This window comes from Taudactylus pleione, unplaced genomic scaffold, assembly GCF_031769625.1.
Source record: "Taudactylus pleione unplaced genomic scaffold, aTauple2 ptg001222l, whole genome shotgun sequence".
Classification (NCBI taxonomy): Eukaryota; Metazoa; Chordata; class Amphibia; order Anura; family Myobatrachidae; genus Taudactylus; species Taudactylus pleione.
In genome coordinates this window covers 584,144-608,851 of record NW_028285622.1, presented here as the reverse complement: position 1 = coordinate 608,851, position 24,708 = coordinate 584,144, and the positions used below count along the sequence as shown (strand labels likewise).

The window sequence follows — 24,708 nt, the reverse complement described above, 5'->3', positions numbered from 1 at the left end:
CCCCCATGTGTCTCAGTGATTAGAGCCCCCCATGTCTCAGTTATTAGAGCCCCCATGTGTCACAGTGATTAGAGTAACCATGTGTCTCAGTGATTAGTCCCCCGTGTGTCTCAGTGATTAGAGCCCCCAAGTATCACAGTGATTAGAGTCCCCATATGTCACAGTGATTACAGCCCCCCCATGTGTCAGTTATTAGAGCCCCCCATGTGTCAGTTCTTAGAGTAACCATGTGTCAGTTATTAGAGTAACCATGTGTCTCAGTGATTAGAGCCCCCATGTGTCTCAGTGATTAGAGCCCCCATGTGTCTCAGTGATTAGAGCCCCCATGTCACAGTAATTAGAGTCCCCATGTCACAGTAATAAGAGTCCCCATGTCACAGTAATAAGAGTCCCCATGTCACAGTAATAAGAGTCCCCATGTCACAGTAATAAGAGTCCCCATGTCACAGTTATTAGAGCCCCCATGTGTCAGTTATTAGAGTAACCATGTGTCTCAGTGATTAGAGCCCCCATGTGTCTCAGTGATTAGAGCCCCCATGTGTCTCAGTGATTAGAGCCCCCATGTGTCTCAGTGATTAGAGCCCCCATGTGTCTCAGTGATTAAAGCCCCCATGTCACAGTAATTAGAGTCCCCATGTCACAGTAATAAGAGTCCCCATGTCACAGTAATAAGAGTCCCCATGTCACAATGATTAGAGTCCCCCATGTGTCAGTTATTAGAGCCCCCATGTGTCAGTTATTAGAGTAACCATGTGTCACAGTAGAGTCCCCCATGTGTCACAGTGATTACAGTCCCCCATGTGTTTCTCAATAATTAGTCCTCCCATGTATCAGTATTTAGAGTCCCCCCATGTGTCACAGTGACTAATGCCCTCCTCACTGGTCCCTTCTCCCACTAGTATCTAGCAGCATCCCTACCCCTGTGTCAGTGTGCAGAGAGCAGTGCACTCTGGGAGATGTAGTGTCGATGGGGCCAGTGAGGCTCAGGACTACATCTCCCAGCATGCCCCGCGCTGAGCACTGGGATAATCATCTCTCCCTTTGTCTGTTCCTATGGATACTCCCTTCCTGAGGGACCTGACTGTCTCCTGGAGATGCTGCTGGGGGGAGAGCTGCCCATGGCCCAGGTATCCCAGCCCTGCTGCATGTAGCCTGTGTGCTATGTATATCCTGTGTGCATGTAGCCTGTGTCCTATGTATAGCCTGTGTCCTATGTATATCCTGTGTGCATGTAGCCTGTGTCCTATGTATATCCTGTGTGCATGTAGCCTGTGTCCTATGTATATCCTGTGTGCATGTAGCCTATGTGCTATGTATATCCTGTGTGCATGTAGCCTATGTGCTATGTATATCCTGTGTGCATGTAGCCTGTGTCCTATGTATATCCTGTGTGCATGTAGCCTGTGTCCTATGTATATCCTGTGTGCATGTAGTCTATGTGCTATGTATATCCTGTGTGCATGTAGCCTGTGTCCTATGTATATCCTGTGTGCATGTAGCCTGTGTCCTATGTATATCCTGTGTGCATGTAGCCTGTGTCCTATGTATATCCTGTGTGCATGTAGCCTGTGTCCTATGTATATCCTGTGTGCATGTAGCCTATGTGCTATGTATATCCTGTGTGCATGTAGCCTGTGTCCTATGTATATCCTGTGTGCATGTAGCCTGTGTCCTATGTATATCCTGTGTGCATGTAGCCTATGTGCTATGTATATCCTGTGTGCATGTAGCCTGTGTCCTATGTATATCCTGTGTGCATGTAGCCTGTGTGCTATGTATATCCTGTGTGCATGTAGCCTGTGTGCTATGTATATCCTGTGTGCATGTAGCCTATGTGCTATGTATATCCTGTGTGCATGTAGCTGTGTCCTATGTATATCCTGTGTGCATGTAGCCTGTGTCCTATGTATATCCTGTGTGCATGTAGCCTGTGTCCTATGTATATCCTGTGTGCATGTAGCCTGTGTCCTATGTATATCCTGTGTGCATGTAGCCTGTGTCCTATGTATATCCTGTGTGCATGTAGCCTGTGTCCTATGTATATCCTGTGTGCATGTAGCCTGTGTCCTATGTATATCCTGTGTGCATGTAGCCTGTGTCCTATGTATATCCTGTGTGCATGTAGCCTGTGTCCTATGTATATCCTGTGTGCATGTAGCCTGTGTCCTATGTATATCCTGTGTGCATGTAGTCTATGTGCTATGTATATCCTGTGTGCATGTAGCCTGTGTCCTATGTATATCCTGTGTGCATGTAGCCTGTGTCCTATGTATATCCTGTGTGCATGTAGCCTGTGTCCTATGTATATCCTGTGTGCATGTAGCCTGTGTCCTATGTATATCCTGTGTGCATGTAGCCTGTGTCCTATGTATATCCTGTGTGCATGTAGCCTGTGTCCTATGTATATCCTGTGTGCATGTATCCTGTGTCCTATGTATATCCTGTGTGCATGTAGCCTGTGTCCTATGTATAGCCTGTGTCCTATGTATATCCTGTGTGCATGTAGCCTGTGTCCTATGTATATCCTGTGTGCATGTAGCCTGTGTCCTATGTATATCCTGTGTGCATGTAGCCTGTGTCCTATGTATATCCTGTGTGCATGTAGCCTATGTGCTATGTATATCCTGTGTGCATGTAGCCTATGTGCTATGTATATCCTGTGTGCATGTAGCCTGTGTCCTATGTATATCCTGTGTGCATGTAGCCTGTGTCCTATGTATATCCTGTGTGCATGTAGTCTATGTGCTATGTATATCCTGTGTGCATGTAGCCTGTGTCCTATGTATATCCTGTGTGCATGTAGCCTGTGTCCTATGTATATCCTGTGTGCATGTAGCCTGTGTCCTATGTATATCCTGTGTGCATGTAGCCTGTGTCCTATGTATATCCTGTGTGCATGTAGCCTGTGTCCTATGTATATCCTGTGTGCATGTATCCTGTGTGCATGTAGCCTGTGTCCTATGTATAGCCTGTGTCCTATGTATATCCTGTGTGCATGTAGCCTGTGTCCTATGTATATCCTGTGTGCATGTAGCCTGTGTCCTATGTATATCCTGTGTGCATGTAGCCTATGTGCTATGTATATCCTGTGTGCATGTAGCCTGTGTCCTATGTATATCCTGTGTGCATGTAGTCTATGTGCTATGTATATCCTGTGTGCATGTAGCCTGTGTCCTATGTATATCCTGTGTGCATGTAGCCTGTGTCCTATGTATATCCTGTGTGCATGTAGCCTGTGTCCTATGTATATCCTGTGTGCATGTAGCCTATGTGCTATGTATATCCTGTGTGCATGTAGCCTATGTGCTATGTATATCCTGTGTGCATGTAGCCTGTGTCCTATGTATATCCTGTGTGCATGTAGCCTGTGTCCTATGTATATCCTGTGTGCATGTAGCCTGTGTCCTATGTATATCCTGTGTGCATGTAGCCTGTGTCCTATGTATATCCTGTGTGCATGTAGCCTGTGTCCTATGTATATCCTGTGTGCATGTATCCTGTGTCCTATGTATATCCTGTGTGCATGTATCCTGTGTCCTATGTATATCCTGTGTGCATGTAGCCTGTGTCCTATGTATAGCCTGTGTGCATGTAGCCTGTGTCCTATGTATATCCTGTGTGCATGTAGCCTGTGTCCTATGTATATCCTGTGTGCATGTAGCCTGTGTCCTATGTATATCCTGTGTGCATGTAGCCTGTGTCCTATGTATATCCTGTGTGCATGTAGCCTGTGTCCTATGTATATCCTGTGTGCATGTAGCCTGTGTCCTATGTATATCCTGTGTGCATGTAGCCTGTGTCCTATGTATATCCTGTGTGCATGTAGCCTGTGTCCTATGTATAGCCTGTGTGCATGTAGCCTGTGTCCTATGTATATCCTGTGTGCATGTAGCCTATGTGCTATGTATATCCTGTGTGCATGTAGCCTGTGTCCTATGTATATCCTGTGTGCATGTAGCCTGTGTCCTATGTATATCCTGTGTGCATGTAGCCTGTGTCCTATGTATATCCTGTGTGCATGTAGCCTGTGTCCTATGTATAGCCTGTGTGCATGTAGCCTGTGTCCTATGTATATCCTGTGTGCATGTAGCCTGTGTCCTATGTATAGCCTGTGTGCATGTAGCCTGTGTCCTATGTATAGCATGTGTGCATGTAGCCTATGTGCTATGTATATCCTGTGTGCATGTAGCCTGTGTCCTATGTATATCCTGTGTGCATGTAGCTGTGTCCTATGTATATCCTGTGTGCATGTAGGCTGTGTCCTATGTATATCCTGTGTGCATGTAGCCTATGTGCTATGTATATCCTGTGTGCATGTAGCCTGTGTCCTATGTATATCCTGTGTGCATGTAGCCTGTGTCCTATGTATATCCTGTGTGCATGTAGCCTGTGTCCTATGTATATCCTGTGTGCATGTAGCCTGTGTCCTATGTATAGCCTGTGTGCATGTAGCCTGTGTCCTATGTATATCCTGTGTGCATGTAGCCTATGTGCTATGTATATCCTGTGTGCATGTAGCCTGTGTCCTATGTATATCCTGTGTGCATGTAGCCTGAGTCCTATGTATATCCTGTGTGCATGTAGCTGTGTCCTATGTATATCCTGTGTGCATGTAGGCTGTGTCCTATGTATATCCTGTGGGCATGTAGCCTATGTGCTATGTATATCCTGTGTGCATGTAGCCTGTGTCCTATGTATATCCTGTGTGCATGTAGCCTGTGTCCTATGTATATCCTGTGTGCATGTAGGCTGTGTCCTATGTATATCCTGTGTGCATGTAGCCTGTGTCCTATGTATATCCTGTGTGCATGTAGCCTGTGTCCTATGTATATCCTGTGTGCATGTAGCCTGTGTCCTATGTATATCCTGTGTGCATGTATCCTGTGTCCTATGTATATCCTTTGTGCATGTAGCCTGTGTCCTATGTATATCCTGTGTGCATGTATCCTGTGTCCTATGTATATACTGTGTGCATGTAGCCTGTGTCCTATGTATATACTGTGTGCATGTAGCCTGTGTCCTATGTATATCCTGTGTGCATGTAGCCTGTGTCCTATGTATATCCTGTGTGCATGTAGCCTGTGTCCTATGTATATCCTGTGTGCATGTAGCCTGAGTCCTATGTAATTCTGTGTGCATGTAGCTGTGTCCTATGTATATCCTGTGTGCATGTATCCTGTGTCCTATGTATATCCTGTGGGCATGTAGCCTATGTGCTATGTATATCCTGTGTGCATGTAGCCTGTGTCCTATGTATATCCTGTGTGCATGTAGCCTGTGTCCTATGTATATCCTGTGTGCATGTAGGCTGTGTCCTATGTATATCCTGTGTGCATGTAGCCTGTGTCCTATGTATATCCTGTGTGCATGTAGCCTGTGTCCTATGTATATCCTGTGTGCATGTAGCCTGTGTCCTATGTATATCCTGTGTGCATGTATCCTGTGTCCTATGTATATCCTTTGTGCATGTAGCCTGTGTCCTATGTATATCCTGTGTGCATGTATCCTGTGTCCTATGTATATACTGTGTGCATGTAGCCTGTGTCCTATGTATATACTGTGTGCATGTAGCCTGTGTCCTATGTATATCCTGTGTGCATGTAGCCTGTGTCCTATGTATATCCTGTGTGTATGTATCCTGTGTCCTATGTATATCCTGTGTGCATGTATCCTGTGTCCTATGTATATCCTGTGTGCATGTAGCCTGTGTCCTATGTATATCCTGTGTCCTATCGTAGCTATCCTGGATGCATGTAGTGTGTAGGCTGCGTGTAGCTGTCCTGGATGCATGTAGTGTATAGCATGCGTGTAGCTGTCCTGGATGCATGTAGTGTGTAGGCTGCATGTAGTAGCTATCCTGGATGCATGTAGTCTGTAGGCTGCATGTAGCTATCCTGGATGCATGTAGTGTTTAGGCTGCATGTAGCTATCTTGGATGCATGTAGTCTGCGTGTAGCTATCCTGCATGTATGTAGTGTGTAGGCTGCATGTAGCGATCCTGGATGAATGTAGTCCGGGTGTAGCTATCCTGCATGTATGTAGTCTGTAGGCTGCGTGTAGCTATCCTGGATGCATGTAGTGTGTAGACTGTGTGTAGCTATCTTGAGATGCATATAGTCTGCGTGTAGCTATCCTGGATGCATGTAGTCTGTAGGCTGCGTGTAGCTATCCTGGATGTATGTAGTGTGTAGGCTGCATGTAGCTATCCTGGATGCATCATATTCATGTGCACAAAAAAAAATTAACAGTAAAGGGATGTGGTACTTATATATTTCAACTCTTTGGATGATCCTGTAGTCCGAAAATTCTCTCCAGCCAATGATGTATATAAAAAAATATATACAAATATACAAAATAGTGTTCCCTGTTTCCAAAAACAAAATGTTTCACTTTTACAAAAAGGATAGAGCAAAAACGTCCCGAACACAATTTCTTGAGTTAATTTCACAGCCACGTGTCACAATCTAAAGACGAGAAGAACACCCAAGGGGCAGTTTCCCACTAGGTATTGCTTACATCCAAGGCTTACATCAAAAAGGTATGTGGCAATCCTATAAAGGTATCTTTCATCCCCTTCACGATGTAAATATCACACTCGTCATATATCCACTGTGAGATGTGTAATAGATGCTTACATGTATGCTTACATATAAATAGTGTTGTCCGTTCCTGTAGCAGTTTCTTTACGGCGATGTTTCACTGATAACAGTCTTACTTCACGTTTGTGTGTAAGAATCTTTTATTAAACGTAAAAAAACTCGCCAAACAGTACAAGAATTCACAAAAAATTCCTTAAAACAATATTCTAGTACCAGACTGCTGTTAAGCAATAACTTGCTCCTAATCGGTATGCACCAATAAGGGGCCCCAATATGGTTCCTACCGTAGGAGGAAGTATGCCGGTAACCAGTAGATCTGTTTCTTATAACACCATACCACCGACGCGTTTCGACGTAGACCGTCTTTTTCAAGGTGATGGTGTTACTGTGTGCTATTATGGTATTTATACCTGATAAGGTCCCGCCCCACTTTAAAGCAGAGTGTTAATAGGGCAGCATTTGATATACTTAAAACTCAGTGATGCATAATTATAAATCTCAAGTATTCAATAAATAATTAAAATGCATACTGCATATATACTAAATGAATCAACATATTTAAAATTAGATACATTTATTAAAAGCGTAACCATGGTTACCCGATGTGACAGCCAATCATGTTGATCTTTTAACTTGATACTAGGGGATCTTCTATTTGGTCTCTAGTGGTCAGAACAACGCATTCCCGGTGATACACACATATCCACCGGAAGTGCGTGTCCACCAAAAGTGTCCCCCATCCTATGATAGTTCCAGCGGTGATGCACATCCGGCCCGCTCAACGCGGAAACCGGAAGCACTACACCGCCGAACAGTCCCCCATTCACTTAACCACGTGGACACCATGTATATGGGCGCACGCTGTCCCGGACCGCCATAACATTTCGCCGGGTTAAAACATCTTCTAAACAGGCGCCATTTTGGGGAAGAGAAATTGTTAATAGCGGTAACTATATTGGTAAAAACTAATGATGCATGTAAAAAATACGTAATAACTAAATAATATTGGTACCAAACATCATATACATATAAAAAAACAATGTGTAAAAGCGAGTAATGAGTATATTAAAAAAGTAAAGAAATCACAAGAACCATTTAATTTCAAATTCTGCATTGAGGCCTGTAGGTACTAGCGTGTTTACGTCATAAATATATTTCATTTCATTTTGTGCTAGTATATTGCCCAAATCTTTTTTCCGCCAATTGGCCTTTACTTTCTTAATGCCTATCACTAACGAAATGGAATTTACAGAGCATTCATGCTTTTCTTTAAAATGGTTGGAAAGGTTATGTTTGTCGAAGCCTTTCTTAATATTCCTAACATGCTCATTCCATCGAACCCGTAATGTTCTGGAAGTCCGCCCAATATATTGCAAACCGCATATACATTGAATTAAATATATGCAGTTATTGCTATTGCACGTGATGAATTCATCAATTTTAAAGCAGCGTTTATTTGACGTGGAAACAAATTCCAAGACCTTACTCGGGGTACCTTTATGTGTTCTACACATGATACAATCCCCACACCTATGAAAACCCACTGTTTTAATCCGTCCAGTACGTTTTTCTGGAATAGCACTTTTAACAAGACGATTTTTTAAATTCCTTGCTCTTCTATAAACAAAAGAAGGCCGATTTGGAAGAATATCTTTCAAGATGGGGTCCTTAATCAGAATGTGCCAATATTTTTTAATAATTTTCTCAACCTCTCTATATTGACTACTAAAAGTTGAAATAAATGGCATCTTATGTTTGGCTTCATTCTTTTTTACCTTATATGACAAAAGACTGTTTCTATCCATATTTCTTATTTGTTCTACTGTTTCCTCTATTTCATTTTTATTATACCCTTTTTCTAGAAATCGTCGTTTCATATTTCCCATTTGTTCATCAAAAATCTGAACTTCAGAGCAATTTCTCCTAATCCTTTGGATTTGACTGCGTGGGACACTTTTCAGCCAAGTTGGATGATGATTGCTAGTTATGGGGATATAGGTGTTATTATCTGTTGGTTTAATAAAAATTTTTGTCTCAATATGTCCTTCTTTAATATAAATACCTAAATCTAAAAATTGGACTTCCACTTTGCTGATATTAAAAGTAAGGGTAATGTTAAAAACATTTTCATTTAAAACCTCACAAAAAGTTTTCAATTCATCCTCAGCACCATGCCAAATAAAAATAATATCGTCTATGTATCTTTTCCATAGTTTAATGTTCGATATATGGTTATTATTTTTCCAAATATGGTTATCTTCCCAAAAACCCATAAAAATATTTGCATATGCTGGTGCAAATTTGGTACCCATCGCGGTACCTAAAATTTGTTGATAAAATTGGTCTTTATACCAGAAAAAATTATTCTTTAAAATGAAGTCTATAGCTTCTAATAAAAAATCTATTTTATTCACATCCATATCGCTCTTTTCAAGGGTTTGTTGTACTGCACTGTTATTGTATATTCGTGTTTAGTTATCTGTGCGGTCTGCGGCAGGATGTTGGGCTATAGAGAAAAAAGGAAAACTATACTTGAAAGTATATTTGATACAGTTAATGCAACCAATTTAGATGCACAGGAAGAGGATGTGGAAGAAACTTTAGAAGAGATTATGTACCAATTAGAGAGCTTGCTTACGCAGGAGAGTAAACTATGGTGGGAAATAGCCACTTTGGAAAAATATTTGGCAGACCAGCTAATCCCAAAAGGACTTAGTATCAAAAAAGAACCTACAAACCCAATGGAATCATTAGAGTTCAAAATTGCTTGGAAACATATTACAGACTCATGCTCCTTTGGGTTGATGGAGTTAATTATAAGAGAAAGAAAAAAGTTCTTAGAAAGAATAGAGGAAGAAATTAATAGATTAACCATAGCAGTTGAACCATTTAGAAAAAAGGAAGAATATAAGATTCTGGAGGAAGATTTGGAATATAAAATTAAGATGAAAGAAAAAGAGATTATTCAGCGCAAACATAGAAAATACATTAGAGACAAATTTCCCACAGAAATAAAAAATAAGAAAGATAATCTGAGAATGAATTCACGGGAAAGAAGTTGTAGCTGTTCATCTAGTATAATTTCTGAGAAACCAGAAGTGATTCCTTATGAAAAAACTGAATTTAAAAGAAAGGAATTAGATAGAAGGACAATAAGAACACCCCAGTCCTTTGAGAATCGGAATAATTGGAACACCGCACCATATAGAAAGGAATATGGAAAATATAATGGTGAGAGTAGAAGAAGATGAAATAATGACAATCAATATAAACTAATCCGTGAAAGGAATAGAGCGAGTAGACATCAAATGGAAGAATATACTCACCCAGTCAGTAGGAGAGATGATTTCTCCAATTCTTATCCGAGGAGATTTAAGGAAACTAGATTTAGGAATTACATTGTTAAAGATAAGTGGAATGAGGGAGAATCCAGTCTCCCCACCCCATTGGTTAAAAGAAACAGATTCAATAAATTGAGAGATGAACATTTTTTAGGTCAAGGGAGGAAGAGGCAATTCCAAAAACAATAGTATATTATAAAAGAAAAAGAAGGGGAAAGAGAGGAGGGAAAACCAAGAAGATAAAAAGAGAGAATAACATTATAGAGAATGACAGTGCCCCTAATTTGAATAGTAAAGTAAATGATATCCTTTCTCCCCAAAAAGATAATAGGATCTTTAATTTGAGTTCCCTCATTCTATCTGAGGAAGAGACCTCAGTATTGCAAAGGGGACTTAAATATGCACCAGACAATAAGATTAATAAGTTCAATACTTATATAGATTTACAGAAATTTACCCGGAATTTGTCATTGAAAAAATATTTTATTACACAGAAGGAAGCTAGTTCGGAGGTACGAGATATCTTTAGACCAAAATCCACTTTCAATCCAACCTATTTGCGTGGATGTTTTTTGGAGACTTTTAATAAATTGGTGAATGAGGATTTAGAACAAATTACACCTAAATTCAATTTCCAAATATCACAAAAGCAGAAAGAAAAGCATTGGAAACTTTGGAAATGAATGAAGATATCATAATCAAACCAGCCGATAAGGGGGGGGGGGGATTGTCATTCAGAATAAATTAGATTATGATAAAGAAGTTATGCGGCAATTGAAGGATAAGAATACTTATAAACTTTTAAGAGGAGATCCAAGTGCCAAAACAGATAAAGAAATTAAAATTTTAGTAAAAAAAGTTTTTGATAAAGGCACGGTTACTGAGAAAGAAATGAAATTTATTATTAATGAGAACCCCACTTTACCTGTATTCTACATATTGCCTAAGATTCATAAAGATTTATCCAACCCCCCGGGTAGACCCATAGTGGCAGGAACGGACTCGGTGACAGCAAATCTTTCTCAATATGTTGATTACCATCTTCAACCTGAAGTCCTGAAAATAAGATCATATTTAAAAGACACCATAAATATCATCAATGAATTAAGAAATATCACTTGGACCGACGATGACTTTCTGGTTACGGCAGAGGTTAGCTCTTTGTATTCTATTATAGACCACCAATTGGGTGTTAATGCAGTACAACAAACCCTTGAAAAGAGCGATATGGATGTGAATAAAATAGATTTTTTATTAGAAGCTATAGACTTCATTTTAAAGAATAATTTTTTCTGGTATAAAGACCAATTTTATCAACCAATTTTAGGTACCGCGATGGGTACCAAATTTGCACCAGCATATGCAAATATTTTTATGGGTTTTTGGGAAGATAACCATATTTGGAAAAATAATAACCATATATCGAACATTAAACTATGGAAAAGATACATAGACAATATTATTTTTATTTGGCATGGTGCTGAGGATGAATTGAAAACTTTTTGTGAGGTTTTAAATGAAAATGTTTTTAACATTACCCTTACTTTTAATATCAGCAAAGTGGAAGTCCAATTTTTAGATTTAGGTATTTATATTAAAGAAGGACATATTGAGACAAAAAATTTTATTAAACCAACAGATAATAACACCTATATCCCCATAACTAGCAATCATCATCCTACTTGGCTGAAAAGTGTCCCACGCAGTCAAATCCAAAGGATTAGGAGAAATTGCTCTGAAGTTCAGATTTTTGATGAACAAGTGGGAAATATGAAACAACGATTTCTAGAAAAAGGGTATAATAAAAATGAAATAGAGGAAACAGTAGAACAAATAAGAAATATGGATAGAAACAGTCTTTTGTCATATAAGGTAAAAAAGAATGAAGCCAAACATAAGATGCCATTTATTTCAACTTTTAGTAGTCAACATAAAGAGGTTGAGAAAATTATTAAAAAATATTGGCACATTCTGATTAAGGACCCCATCTTGAAAGATATTCTTCCAAATCGGCCTTCTTTTGTTTATAGAAGAGCAAGGAATTTAAAAAATCGTCTTGTTAAAAGTGCTATTCCAGAAAAACGTACTAGACGGATTAAAACAGTGGGTTTTCATAGGTGTGGGGATTGTATCATGTGTAGAACACATAAAGGTACCCCGAGTAAGGTCTTGGAATTTGTTTCCACGTCAAATAAACGCTGCTTTAAAATTGATGAATTCATCACGTGCAATAGCAATAACTGCATATATTTAATTCAATGTATATGCGGTTTGCAATATATTGGGCGGACTTCCAGAACATTACGGGTTCGATGGAATGAGCATGTTAGGAATATTAAGAAAGGCTTCGACAAACATAACCTTTCCAACCATTTTAAAGAAAAGCATGAATGCTCTGTAAATTCCATTTCGTTAGTGATAGGCATTAAGAAAGTAAAGGCCAATTGGCGGAAAAAAGATTTGGGCAATATACTAGCACAAAATGAAATGAAATATATTTATGACGTAAACACGCTAGTACCTACAGGCCTCAATGCAGAATTTGAAATTAAATGGTTCTTGTGATTTCTTTACTTTTTTAATATACTCATTACTCGCTTTTACACATTGTTTTTTTATATGTATATGATGTTTGGTACCAATATTATTTAGTTATTAGGTATTTTTTACATGCATCATTAGTTTTTACCAATATGGTTACCACTATTAACAATTTCTCTTCCCCAAAATGGCGCCTGTTTAGAAGATAGAGGCCGATCTGTTTTAGCCCGGCGAAATGTTATGGTGGTCCGGGACAGCGTGCGCCCATATACATGGTGTCCACGTGGTTAAGTGAATGGGGGACTGTTCGGCGGTGTAGTGCTTCCGGTTTCCGCGTTGAGCGGGCCGGATGTGCATCACCGCTGGAACTATCATAGGATGGGGGACACTTTTGGTGGACACGCACTTCCGGTGGATATGTGTGTATCACCGGGAATGCGTTGTTCTGACCACTAGAGACCAAATAGAAGATCCCCTAGTATCAAGTTAAAAGATCAACATGATTGGCTGTCACATCGGGTAACCATGGTTACGCTTTTAATAAATGTATCTAATTTTAAATATGTTGATTCATTTAGTATATATGCAGTATGCATTTTAATTATTTATTGAATACTTGAGATTTATAATTATGCATCACTGAGTTTTAAGTATATCAAATGCTGCCCTATTAACACTCTGCTTTAAAGTGGGGCGGGACCTTATCAGGTATAAATACCATAATAGCACACAGTAACACCATCACCTTGAAAAAGACGGCCTACGTCGAAACGCGTCGGTGGTATGGTGTTATAAGAAACAGATCTACTGGTTACCGGCATACTTCCTCCTACGGTAGGAACCATATTGGGGCCCCTTATTGGTGCATACCGATTAGGAGCAAGTTATTGCTTAACAGCAGTCTGGTACTAGAATATTGTTTTAAGGAATTTTTTGTGAATTCTTGTACTGTTTGGCGAGTTTTTTTACGTTTAATAAAAGATTCTTACACACAAACGTGAAGTAAGACTGTTATCAGTGAAACATCGCCGTAAAGAAACTGCTACAGGAACGGACAACACTATTTATATGTAAGCATACATGTAAGCATCTATTACACATCTCACAGTGGATATATGACGAGTGTGATATTTACATCGTGAAGGGGATGAAAGATACCTTTATAGGATTGCCACATACCTTTTTGATGTAAGCCTTGGATGTAAGCAATACCTAGTGGGAAACTGCCCCTTGGGTGTTCTTCTCGTCTTTAGATTGTGACACGTGGCTGTGAAATTAACTCAAGAAATTGTGTTCGGGACGTTTTTGCTCTATCCTTTTTGTAAAAGTGAAACATATTTTGATTTTGGAAACAGGGAACACTATTTTGTATATTTTCTTTTTCTTTTGTATACATCATTGGCTGGAGAGAATTTTCGGACTACAGGATCATCCAAAGAGTTGAAATATATAAGTACCACATCCCTTTACTGTTAATTTTTTTTTGTGCACATGAATTTGATGTTATTTTAAGCTGTACCCTACAGTGGAGCGCCAGGTTTCTATTTCTTATTTTCTTTGGTGTATTACTTTAGTCCAGATTTGATAACACTGGACAGAACCCAGGGCTGCTCCTTTTTCAGCGCATTATCGCATTATTGTTATTGTATATCCTGGTTGCATGTAGTGTGTAGGCTGTGTGTAGCTATCCTGGATGCATGTAGTCCGGGTGTAGCTATCCTGCATGTATGTAGTGTGTAGGCTGCGTGTAGCTATCCTGGATGCATGTAGAGTGTAGGCTGTGTGTAGCTATCCTGGATGCATGTAGTCCGGGTGTAGCTATCCTGCATGTATGTAGTGTGTAGGCTGCGTGTAGCTATCCTGGATGCATGTAGTGTGTAGGCTGTGTGTAGCTATCCTGGATGCATGTAGTCTGGGTGTAGCTATCCTGCATGTATGTAGTGTGTAGGCTGCGTGTAGCTATCCTGGATGCATGTAGTGTGTAGGCTGCGTGTAGCTATCCTGGAAGCATATAGTCTGCGTGTAGCTATCCTGGATGCATGTAGTGTGTAGGCTGCGTGTAGCGATCCTGGATGCATGTAGTGTGTAGGCTGCGTGTAGCTATCCTGGATGCATGTAGTCCGGGTGTAGCTATCGTGAATGTATGTAGTCTGTAGGCTGCGTGTAGCTATCCTGGATGCATGTAGTCTGTAGGCTGCGTGTAGCTATCCTGGATGCATGTAGTGTGTAGGCTGCATGTAGCTATCTTGGATGCATGTAGTCTGCGTGTAGCTATCCTGCATGTATGTAGTGTGTAGGCTGCGTGTAGCGATCCTGGATGAATGTAGTGTGTAGTCTGCGCGTAACTATCCTGGATGTATGTAGTGTGTAGGCTGCGTGTAGCGATCCTGGATGAATGTAGTGTGTAGGCTGCGTGTAGCTATCATGGATGCATGTAGTCTGGGTGTAACTATCCTGAATGTATGTAGTCTGTAGGCTGCGTGTAGCTATCCTGGATGCATGTAGTGTGTAGGCTGCGTGTAGCTATCATGGATGCATGTAGTCTGCGTGTAGCTATCCTGGATGCATGTAGTGTGTAGGCTGCGTGTAGAGATCCTGAATGAATGTAGTGTGTAGTCTGCACGTAGCTGTCCTGGATGCATGTAGTCTGTAGATTGCGTGTAGCTATCTTGAGATGCATATAGTCTGCGTGTAGCTATCCTGGATGCATGTAGTCCGGTTATAGCTATCCTGCATGTATGTAGTCTGTAGGCTGCGTGTAGCTATCCTGGATGCATGTAGTGTGTAGGCTGCGTGTAGATATCCTGGATGCATGTAGTCCGGGTGTAGCTATCCTGCATGTATGTAGTGTGTAGGCTGCATGTAGCTATCCTGGATGAATGTAGTGTGTAGGCTGCGTGTAGCTATCCTGGATGTATGTTGTCTGTATGATGCTTGTATGTATCCTGTATGTAGGTATTTTGTACATATCGTCCTTTTGTAAATTTGATCTAATCTGAGATGTTTCTAATCCACACAGTTTGGCAACAACTGTCCTATAGATTGTAAACTCCTATGAGCAAAGTCTCCTTTATCTTCTCTTTATAATGGTGCTGTGTGCACGAATATATATATATATATATATATATCTGTGATTTATATACTGTCTGTACATCTGTATCCTGTGGTCAGTTTTATCCCCTCGGGCGCCGTATAATTACCCATAATGCTATTTCCTGTATATCTGAGCGCGGTGTTCCTGCTGCAACTGCCGCTGTTACTATCTGTGCCCGTCCCCGGTGAATAACGTGATCACATACTGTCCTCTTCCCAGGCTGCCCCCACGTTTGAAGATGTCGCCGTGTACTTCTCCCGGAGCGAGTGGACGCGGCTGAGCCCCTCCCAGAGGGATCTGTATACGAGCGTCATGAAGGAGAATTACGAGTGTATGATTTCCTTAGGTAAGCCCCTCAGACACGACGCACAACGGCGAATCACGTAGTAATGGCTGGCGGGTGCCTGTGGGTCCTGAGCAGGGGACCAAGGAGAAATGCGCGGTCAGTGGGGGACTTATTATTATTAGGCCATCGTACAGAGGAGCTTATATTGTAATTTCTCTACCAGGGCAATTAGCTGACACAAATACACATACACCCTCCACACGCGTGTACTGGGGGCCCTCACACAGACCTCTCAGTATGTGGATAATCCGCAAGATACGATTCCTCAACGTCCATCTTATTCCGCTCGCAGGTTACGCCATACGGAAGCCGGAGATTGTGTCCAGGATAGAAGGAGGAGAGGAGCCGTGGTCCGGAGAGCGTCCCGGTGGTCACGGAGCAGGTGACTGACCTTTATCTCTGTTGTGCTTTATATAAGTAACCCCTGTTCCCTGACCCCCAGCCCATGCACACGGAAATGGCTGTACATAGGGCATAGAACACACAGGAATCATCACATAAGCACAAACCGTTACAGGCAGTGTCACGTGTGTATATATACACACACACACACACACACACATTACATAGAGAAACAGGAGAGGGCCCTGCGCAGGAGAGGTTGCACTCTAGGGGGGGGGGGGGGGGATATAGGCGGATAGGGGAACATGGATGCAGAGGCCGGAGAGTTGGAAGATGAGTTTTAAGGGCATGCTGGGGGGCTGGAAAAAAAAAAAGGAGCGTGGGGAGGGATTCCAGAGGCTGGGAGCAGTGTGGAGTAATTCTGATTGGGAAGACGAGGGAGCAGGTGAGGCAGCCATCATGGTAAGAGGTTGGGAGGGCTGTGTGTGAGAAGGGGGCTGGAGGTGCGGGGAGGGGAGGGGGCTGCTCAGGAGAGGAGATAGAACTGGAATCCGTGTAGGATTGGGCAACAGGGGAGCTACTGACAGGCGAGCAGCGGAGAGGAATATGAGGGGGGCAGTGGAGGCTGGAGAGGGGCAGCTCCGGGGAGGTGAAGGCTGCAGGAATCAGAGTGAGAGCACGAATGAGAGTTTTAGTGACTTTCGGGGTAAGAAAGGGCCTGATCCTGGGAATATTATTACAGAGCTGAGTGTGGGGGAAGACCGAGAGGATTGAGCCCGGCATTACAGCAGACTTAGGGGACGGGAGGGAGAGTGTGGGAGTACAGGGGACCTTGGTGGGGGGAAGAGAGAGAGGATGGAGCCCGGCATTACAGCGGACGGGAGGGAGAGTGTGGGAGTACAGGGGACCTTGGTGGGGGGAAGACAGAGAGGATGGAGCCCGGCATTACAGCGGTCTTAGGGGACGGGAGGGAGAGTGTGGGAGTACAGGGGACCTTGGTGGGGGGAAGAGAGAAAGGATGGAGTCTGGCATTACAGCGGACTTAGGGGGTGGAGGGAGACTGTGGGAGTACAGGGGACCTTGGTGTGGGGAAGAGAGAGAGGATGGAGCCCGGCATTACAGCGGACATAGGGGACGGGAGGGAGAGTGTGGGAGTACAGGGGACCTTGGTGTGGGGAAGAGAGAGAGGATGGAGCCCGGCATTACAGCGGACTTAGGGGACGGGAGGGAGAGTGTGGGAGTACAGGGGACCTTGGTGGGGAGAAGAGAGAATGGAGCCCGGCATTACAGCGTTCTTAGGGGACGGGAGGGAGAGTGTGCGAGCACAGCGGACCTAGGTGGGGGGGAAGAGAGAGAGGATGGAGCCCGGCATTACAGCGGACTTAGGGGACGGGAGGGAGAGTGTGGGAGTACAGGGGACCTAGGTGTGGGGAAGAGAGGATGGAGCCCGGCATTACAGCGGACTTAGGGGACGGGAGGGAGAGTGTGGGAGTACAGGGGACCTTGGTGGGGGGAAGAGAGGATGGAGCCCGGCATTACAGCGTTCTTAGGGGACGGGAGGGAGAGTGTGGGAGTACAGGGGACCTTGGTGGGGGAAGAGAGAGAGGATGGAACCCGGCATTACAGCGTTCTTAGGGGACGGGAGGGAGAGTGTGGGAGTACGGGGGACCTTGGTGGGAGAAGAGAGAGAGGATGGAGCCCGGCATTACAGCGGACTTAGGGGACGGGAGGGAGAGTGTGGGAGTACAGAGGACCTTGGTGGGGGGAAGAGAGAGAGGATGGAGCCCGGCATTACAGCGTTCTTAGGGGACGGGAGGGAGAGTGTGGCAGTACAGAGGACCTTGGTGGGGGGAAGAGAGAGAGGATGGAGCCCGGCATTACAGCGGACTTAGGGGACGGGAGGGAGAGTGTGGGAGTACAGGGGACCTTGGTGGGGAGAAGAGAGAGAGGATGGAGCCCGGCATTACAGCGTTCTTAGGGGACGGGAGGGAGAGTGTGAGAATACAGGGGACCTTGGTGGGGGGAAGAGAGAGAGGATGGAGCCCGGCATTACAGCGGACTTAGGGGACGGGAGGGAGAGTGTGGGAGTACAGGGGACCTTGGTGGGGAGAAGAGAGAGAGGATGGAGCCCGGCATTACAGCGTTCTTAGGGGACGGGAGGGAGAGTGTGGGAGTACAGGGGACCTTGGTGGGGGGAAGAGAGAGAGGATGGAGTCCGTCATTACAGCGGACTTAGGGGACGGGAGGGAGAGTGTGGGAGTACAGGGGACCTTGGTGGGGGGAAGAGAGGATGGAGCCCGGCATTACAGCGGACTTAGGGGACGGGAGGGAGAGTGTGGGAGTACAGGGGACCTTGGTGGGGGGAAGAGAGAGAGGATGGAGCCCGTCATTACAGCGGACTTAGGGGACGGGAGGGAGAGTGTGGGAGTACAGGGGACCTTGGTGGGGGGAAGAGAGAGAGGATGGAGCCCGTCATTACAGCGGACTTAGGGGACGGGAGGGAGAGTGTGGGGGTACAGGGGACCTTGGTGGGGAGAAGAGAGAGAGGATGGAGCCCGGCATTACAGTGGACTTAGGGGATGGGAGGGAGAGTGTGGGAGTACAGGGACCTTGGTGGGGGGAAGAGAGAGAGGATGGAGCCCGGCATTACAGCGGACTTAGGGGACGGGAGGGAGAGTGTGGGGGTACAGGGGACCTTGGTGGGGGGAAGACAATGACTTTGGTGTCAGGGATGTTCATTTTATGGAAGTGCTGGAAAATCCCAGAGAAGATGGCCGACAGGCAGATCGTGGGAGGGGGAGAGAAGTAAATGACAGGCGGTGTGGTGATCTACGGAGATCACGTGGAGCTACCGATAATAATGTCGGATCCTGCAATAGTCCCAGGGGAAGATTATATAAAGATATTGTGGACATTTCTTTGGAAGATTGTACAACTTTGAAAACAATAAGAGGGTGAAACATTCAAGCAGAATGAGCGCTATAGTGACCGTACAAACATCGGTCAGGGCCGCCGTGATACAACACAGGGGAACCGCTTTATAGTAACATGATATAAAGTCCCAATATGAGCCTGTGTTACTCCGGGTTCCCACGGGCAGTGCCGCAGGCGGCCAGTGACGTCACACAGAGCCGGGACCTTTCTGTGCTCCCCAGGCGGCCAGTGACGTCACACAGAGCCGGGACCTTTCTGTGCTCCCCAGGCGGCCAGTGACGTCACACAGAGCCGGGACCTTTCTGTGCTCCCCAGGCGGCCAGTGACGTCACACAGAGCTGGGACCCTTCTGTGCTCCCCAGGCGGCCAGTGACGTCACACAGAGCCGGGACCCTTCTGTGCTCCCCAGGCGGCCAGTGACGTCACACAGAGCCGGGACCCTTCTGTGCTCCCCAGGCGGCCAGTGACGTCACACAGAGCCGGGACCTTTCTGTGCTCCCCAGGCGGCCAGTGACGTCACACAGAGTCGGGACCCTTCTGTGCTCCCCAGGCGGCCAGTGACGTCACACAGAGCCGGAACCTTTCTGTGCTCCCCAGGCGGCCAGTGACGTCACACAGAGCCGGGACCCTTCTGTGCTCCCCAGGCGGCCAGTGACGTCACACAGAGCCGGGACCCTTCTGTGCTCCCCAGGCGGCCAGTGACGTCACACAGAGCCGGGACCCTTCTGTGCTCCCCAGGCGGCCAGTGACGTCACACAGAGCCGGGACCTTTCTGTGCTCCCCAGGCGGCCAGTGACGTCACACAGAGCCGGGACCTTTCTGTGCTCCCCAGGCGGCCAGTGACGTCACACAGAGCCGGGACTTTTGTGTGCTCCCCAAGAATGTTAAAGATCCAGTCAGATTTTGTAATGGCTAATTTTGTCCGGTCCAGTTGCGGTTTCATAGCTGATGCGCTTGTTTGGGCAGCCTCTGTTTTTGTAGCTGCAATTTTTTTAATTTAAGTTACCTCCTGAATTTACCCCTCAGCTCATCCTCATTGTCTCTCATTCAGTTTTACTGTGATAAAATAATAATATAACAGAAGTTTTAGTGAGTCTGTTAAAAACCTTCTCACCATCTAAGTCGCCCATTAGTTTATGGACCACGTTCATGTTTTGCCCCGATGTGCGTGTTCTGCTGTGACATAACTGTAGGTGACATTTAGGTAACATTTATCCTGTGACTCTTTCACTTGACAGTTGCGACTGGGAAGATGGAAGCAGAAGAGCCAGACGATATCTTGCACCTCAGTGAAGGTACGACGGATCTCATTACACGTACTGGACAACCGCTGGACAATAAGGTCCGTTTGTCCTCCTGCCACGACAATAGATCGGTTGAGATCTCCGAAGAGAAGCCTCATATTTGTAGCCACTGCGGCAACAGCTTCAGCTGCTGCAGGGCTGTGGAGAGGCACCAGACCATGTGCAAAGGCAGAACGCCTCATCTGTGCCCTTACTGTCACCAAGGCTTCCTGCAGAGGTCGGACCTGCTCAGCCCGGGGGAGAACGCACACGGAAGAGAGGCCGCATCAGTGCGCTGACTGTGACAAGACCTTCACTGAACGCTCTGCCCTTGTTAACCATCGGAGGACACATACCGGGGAGAGGCCGTACAAGTGCGTAGACTGCCTTAAAAGTTTTACCCAGAGGTCTGCGCTATCCAAGCACCGCAGGACGCACACTGGGAAGAGGCCTTATTGCTGCTCCGTGTGCACAAAGAGCTTTATCCAAAACTCTGACCTGGTGAAACATCTACGGACACACACCGGGGAGAGGCCGTACCGCTGCCCGGCCTGTGACAAATGCTTTGCGGAAAGTTCTGCCTTGGTGAAACACAAGAGGACTCACAGTACGGACCGGACCTACTGCTGCTCTATGTGCAACAGGCGCTTCTACCAGAATTCTGACCTCACTAAACACATGAAGACGCACGGAGGTGGTCCAGGCCTGGCACAGATCAGTGCCACGGAACTGCCAAGTCCGCAGAGTGATGCCATCGGAGAGGCAGGTCCTCCTTATACCTGCGCTGACTGTGGGAAGATGTTTAGACAATGGACTTCTGTAGTGAGACACCAGCTGATGCATTCCAGGGAGAGACCCTACACGTGCTCGCAGTGCTCCAAGAGTTTCATTCAGAAGTCTGACCTGGCCAAACATCTGAGGACTCACACCGGTGATCGCCCGTTCTGCTGCTCCCACTGCCAAAAGACCTATGCCGAAAGGTCCGCCTTGGCCAAGCACCACTGGACTCACACGGGAGCGAAACCATACAAGTGTACTGCTTGCGGAAAAGCTTTCACGCAGAGGTCAAATCTCCTCCTGCACCACAGGATCCACACCGGGGAGCGGCCCTATAAGTGTCTGCAGTGTGATCGAAAGTTTATTCAGAACTCCGATCTGGTGAAGCATCAGAGAGTTCACGTGAGACAGCAACATCTGGCCGAGAAATCTGCAGCCGGCGGCACTACTGCCCCCTACAGGTGTGCTGAGTGCGATCAGGACTTCAGCCAACTGTCCAGTTTTGTGAGGCACAAGAAGTTGCACGGTGGCTCCAAACTCTTCCAGTGCACAGAGTGCGACAGGAACTTTGTTCAGAAGTCTGACCTGCTGAAGCACCTCCGCAGCCACAGTGGAGAGAAGCCCTACCAGTGTACGTTGTGTCAGAGGAGCTTCATTCAGAGGTCTGATCTCCAAAAACACTGGCGGACTCACACAGGAGAGCAGCCTTACCGCTGCCAGCACTGCGATAAGAACTTCACCGAGAGGTCGGCATTAGTTAAACACAGTAGAACTCATACAGGCGAAAGGCCGCACAAATGCAGCGTCTGCGAGAAAGCCTTTACTCAGAGGTCCGCTTTGACCAAGCACATGAGGAGCCACACGGGAGAGAAGCCTTACGCTTGTCAGTGCGGGAAGCGCTTTATCCAGAACTCTGACCTGGTCAAGCACCAAAGAATTCACACTGGTGAGAAGCCTTATCACTGTCCCGAATGTAACAAAAACTTTACCGAAGGGTCGTCTCTGGTGAAACATCGTAGAACCCACACCGGGGAGCGCCCGTACCAGTGTCCACAGTGTGAGAAGAATTTTACACAAAGGTCAGATTTGGTGAAGCACTCAGTGATCCATGGTGCGGAGAACCCACCTCCCGCCATCGCTTTCCATGGGAGAGTCATCCTACATCCAGAGGAGCTGAACCAGGCTTCAAGCGGGGAGAATTGCCCTCACCGGTGCACAGAATGTGACAAGGTTTTCCCTCAGGGGCCTGCTCTAAAGAAGCACCTCAGAACACATACCACGGGGAAGCGCTATCCTTGCAACGAGTGTCACAAGAGCTTTTTCCAGACCTCCGATTTGGTTAAACATCTGCGGACGCACACCGGGGAGCGACCTTACCACTGTGTGGTGTGCGGCAAGGGCTTCAACCAGAACTCAGACCTGGTGAAACACCGGAGGACCCACACCAGGGAGCGTCCATTCACATGCGACACGTGTGACCGCGGCTTTGTGCAGAAATCGGCACTAACAAAGCACATAAGAACTCACACCGGGGAAAAGCCTTACAAATGTGAGCAGTGCGGGAAATGCTTCATCCAAAACTCCGACCTAGTGAAGCATCAGAGGATTCACACGGGTGAAAAGCCTTACCGCTGCCCAGAGTGCGACAAGAGCTTTACCGAGTGCTCATCTCTGGTGAAACACCGCAGGATTCACAGCAGAGTGCAGCCCTACTCCTGCAGCCATTGCGGAAAAGCCTTCAGTCAGAGCGCAAGTCTTCTGAAACACATGAAATGCCACGTGGAGGAAAAGCCACAACTACCCGGCGTACGTCCAGAGAGCCCTGTCCTCGGTGCTGATAATGTGCCAAAGAGACTCCAGGATTCAGTTGCCTCATTAACAGGAAGGAACCGTAATAATGGGGAAAGACTGTTTAAATGCAGCGAGTGTGAGAAGAGCTTCGCTCACCGGTCTGTGCTCATTAAACATTTGCGCATACACACGGGAGAGCGGCCGTACAAGTGCAACTTATGTGTAAGAAGCTTTATCCAAAATTCTGACCTTGTAAAGCATTTCCGCACTCACACGGGCGAGCGACCGTACAAGTGCAGCGACTGTGGCCGAAGCTTTGTTGAAAGATCGGCTCTGTCCAAGCACCTTCGGACGCACAGCAGAAAGCGCCACCAAACCGAAGGGGAGAGTAGATTTCCCTCGGGGGGTTCCTGGCCCTTTCAACACCAAATCACATACTGGGGTGAGTCAGAAGATGACCCCAAAAACTTGATACCAAAGTTACACATTATTAAACAAGATGATAACTTTCCAGACGTCCGGCCTCTTGGTGGTTTAAAAAGTTCCTGTTCTTCTACGACCAATCGTAGAAATGCAGTGACAAAGATCCAGCAGTACACATGTCCAGAGTGCGCCAAGCGTTTCACCCAGCGGTCTGTCTTCCTGAAGCACGTGAGGACACACACAAAGCAGTTACATACATGTTCTATATGTGGGAAGAATGTCAATCAGAGATCTGCACTGGTGAAACACATGAGAAGACACACGGGGGAGAAGCCCCATCAGTGCCCCACGTATGAGAAGCGTTTTATTCAGAAATCGGACCTGGCGAATCATCTGAGAACTCACACGGGAGAGAAGCCCTACACATGTAACACCTGCCAAAAATCTTTCATTGACCGCTCAGCAATGGTGAAGCACTGGAGGACCCATACCGGGGAGAGACCCTACAAGTGCGAGCGAGGCTTCGTCCAGAAATCGGACTTGGTGAAGCACTTGAGGATCCACACAGGAGAGAGGCCCTACTCATGCCGGACGTGCACCAGGGGCTTCAGCACACGTTCCGCCTCAGTCAGACATCAGCGCCTGTGCAGATCTAATCAAGGTGCCAATTACGCCACTGCCCCCATTTACACCTCTGAGTTCACCTGGAAAGAGCATCCATCAGCCGCGCTGCGCGGTTCCGCATTCGCAGAGGAAGCAGCCAGTTTAATTGCCCAGATGTCGGGAGCGGTCTCCTAAGCACAGGCACGTGGCGCTGGTCATTCAGTTTGCAACATTTTGTATCATTGTTGAAGAAAGTATTTCCTCCATGACTTATAAAGATGTGATCTCTAATTTATTTAAAAATAAAATGCTGATGATCAGATTAGAAATGGCCACGCCTGACTTTCTCAGTGCCGTAGTAGTGACCACGCCCGACTTTCTCAGTGCCATAGTAGTGACCACGCCCGACTTTCTCAGTGCCGTAAAAGTGACCACGCCCGACTTTCTCAGTGCCATAGAAGTGACCACGCCCGACTTTCTCAGTGCCGTAGAAGTGACCACGCCCGACTTTCTCAGTGCCGTAGAAGTGACCACGCCCGACTTTCTCAGTGCCGTAGAAGTGACCACGCCCGACTTTCTCAGTGCCGTAGAAGTGACCACGCCCGACTTTCTCAGTGCCGTAGAAGTGACCACG

The 24,708-nt window shown here is 45.7% G+C and overlaps 1 protein-coding gene across 1 annotated transcript; it reads left to right on the top strand.

Annotated features, from left to right (window-relative positions):
- The first annotated feature begins 1,066 nt into the window (after positions 1 to 1,066).
- LOC148451011 (uncharacterized) lies at positions 1,067 to 24,353 on the top strand. Its single transcript, XM_088462395.1, is given in 5 exon segments — positions 1,067 to 1,127; positions 15,795 to 15,921; positions 16,214 to 16,303; positions 20,436 to 20,734; positions 20,736 to 24,353. Coding segments are annotated over 5 exon segments (4,083 nt in total). The 5' UTR covers positions 1,067 to 1,094; the 3' UTR covers positions 24,270 to 24,353.
- The last annotated feature ends 355 nt before the right edge of the window (positions 24,354 to 24,708 follow it).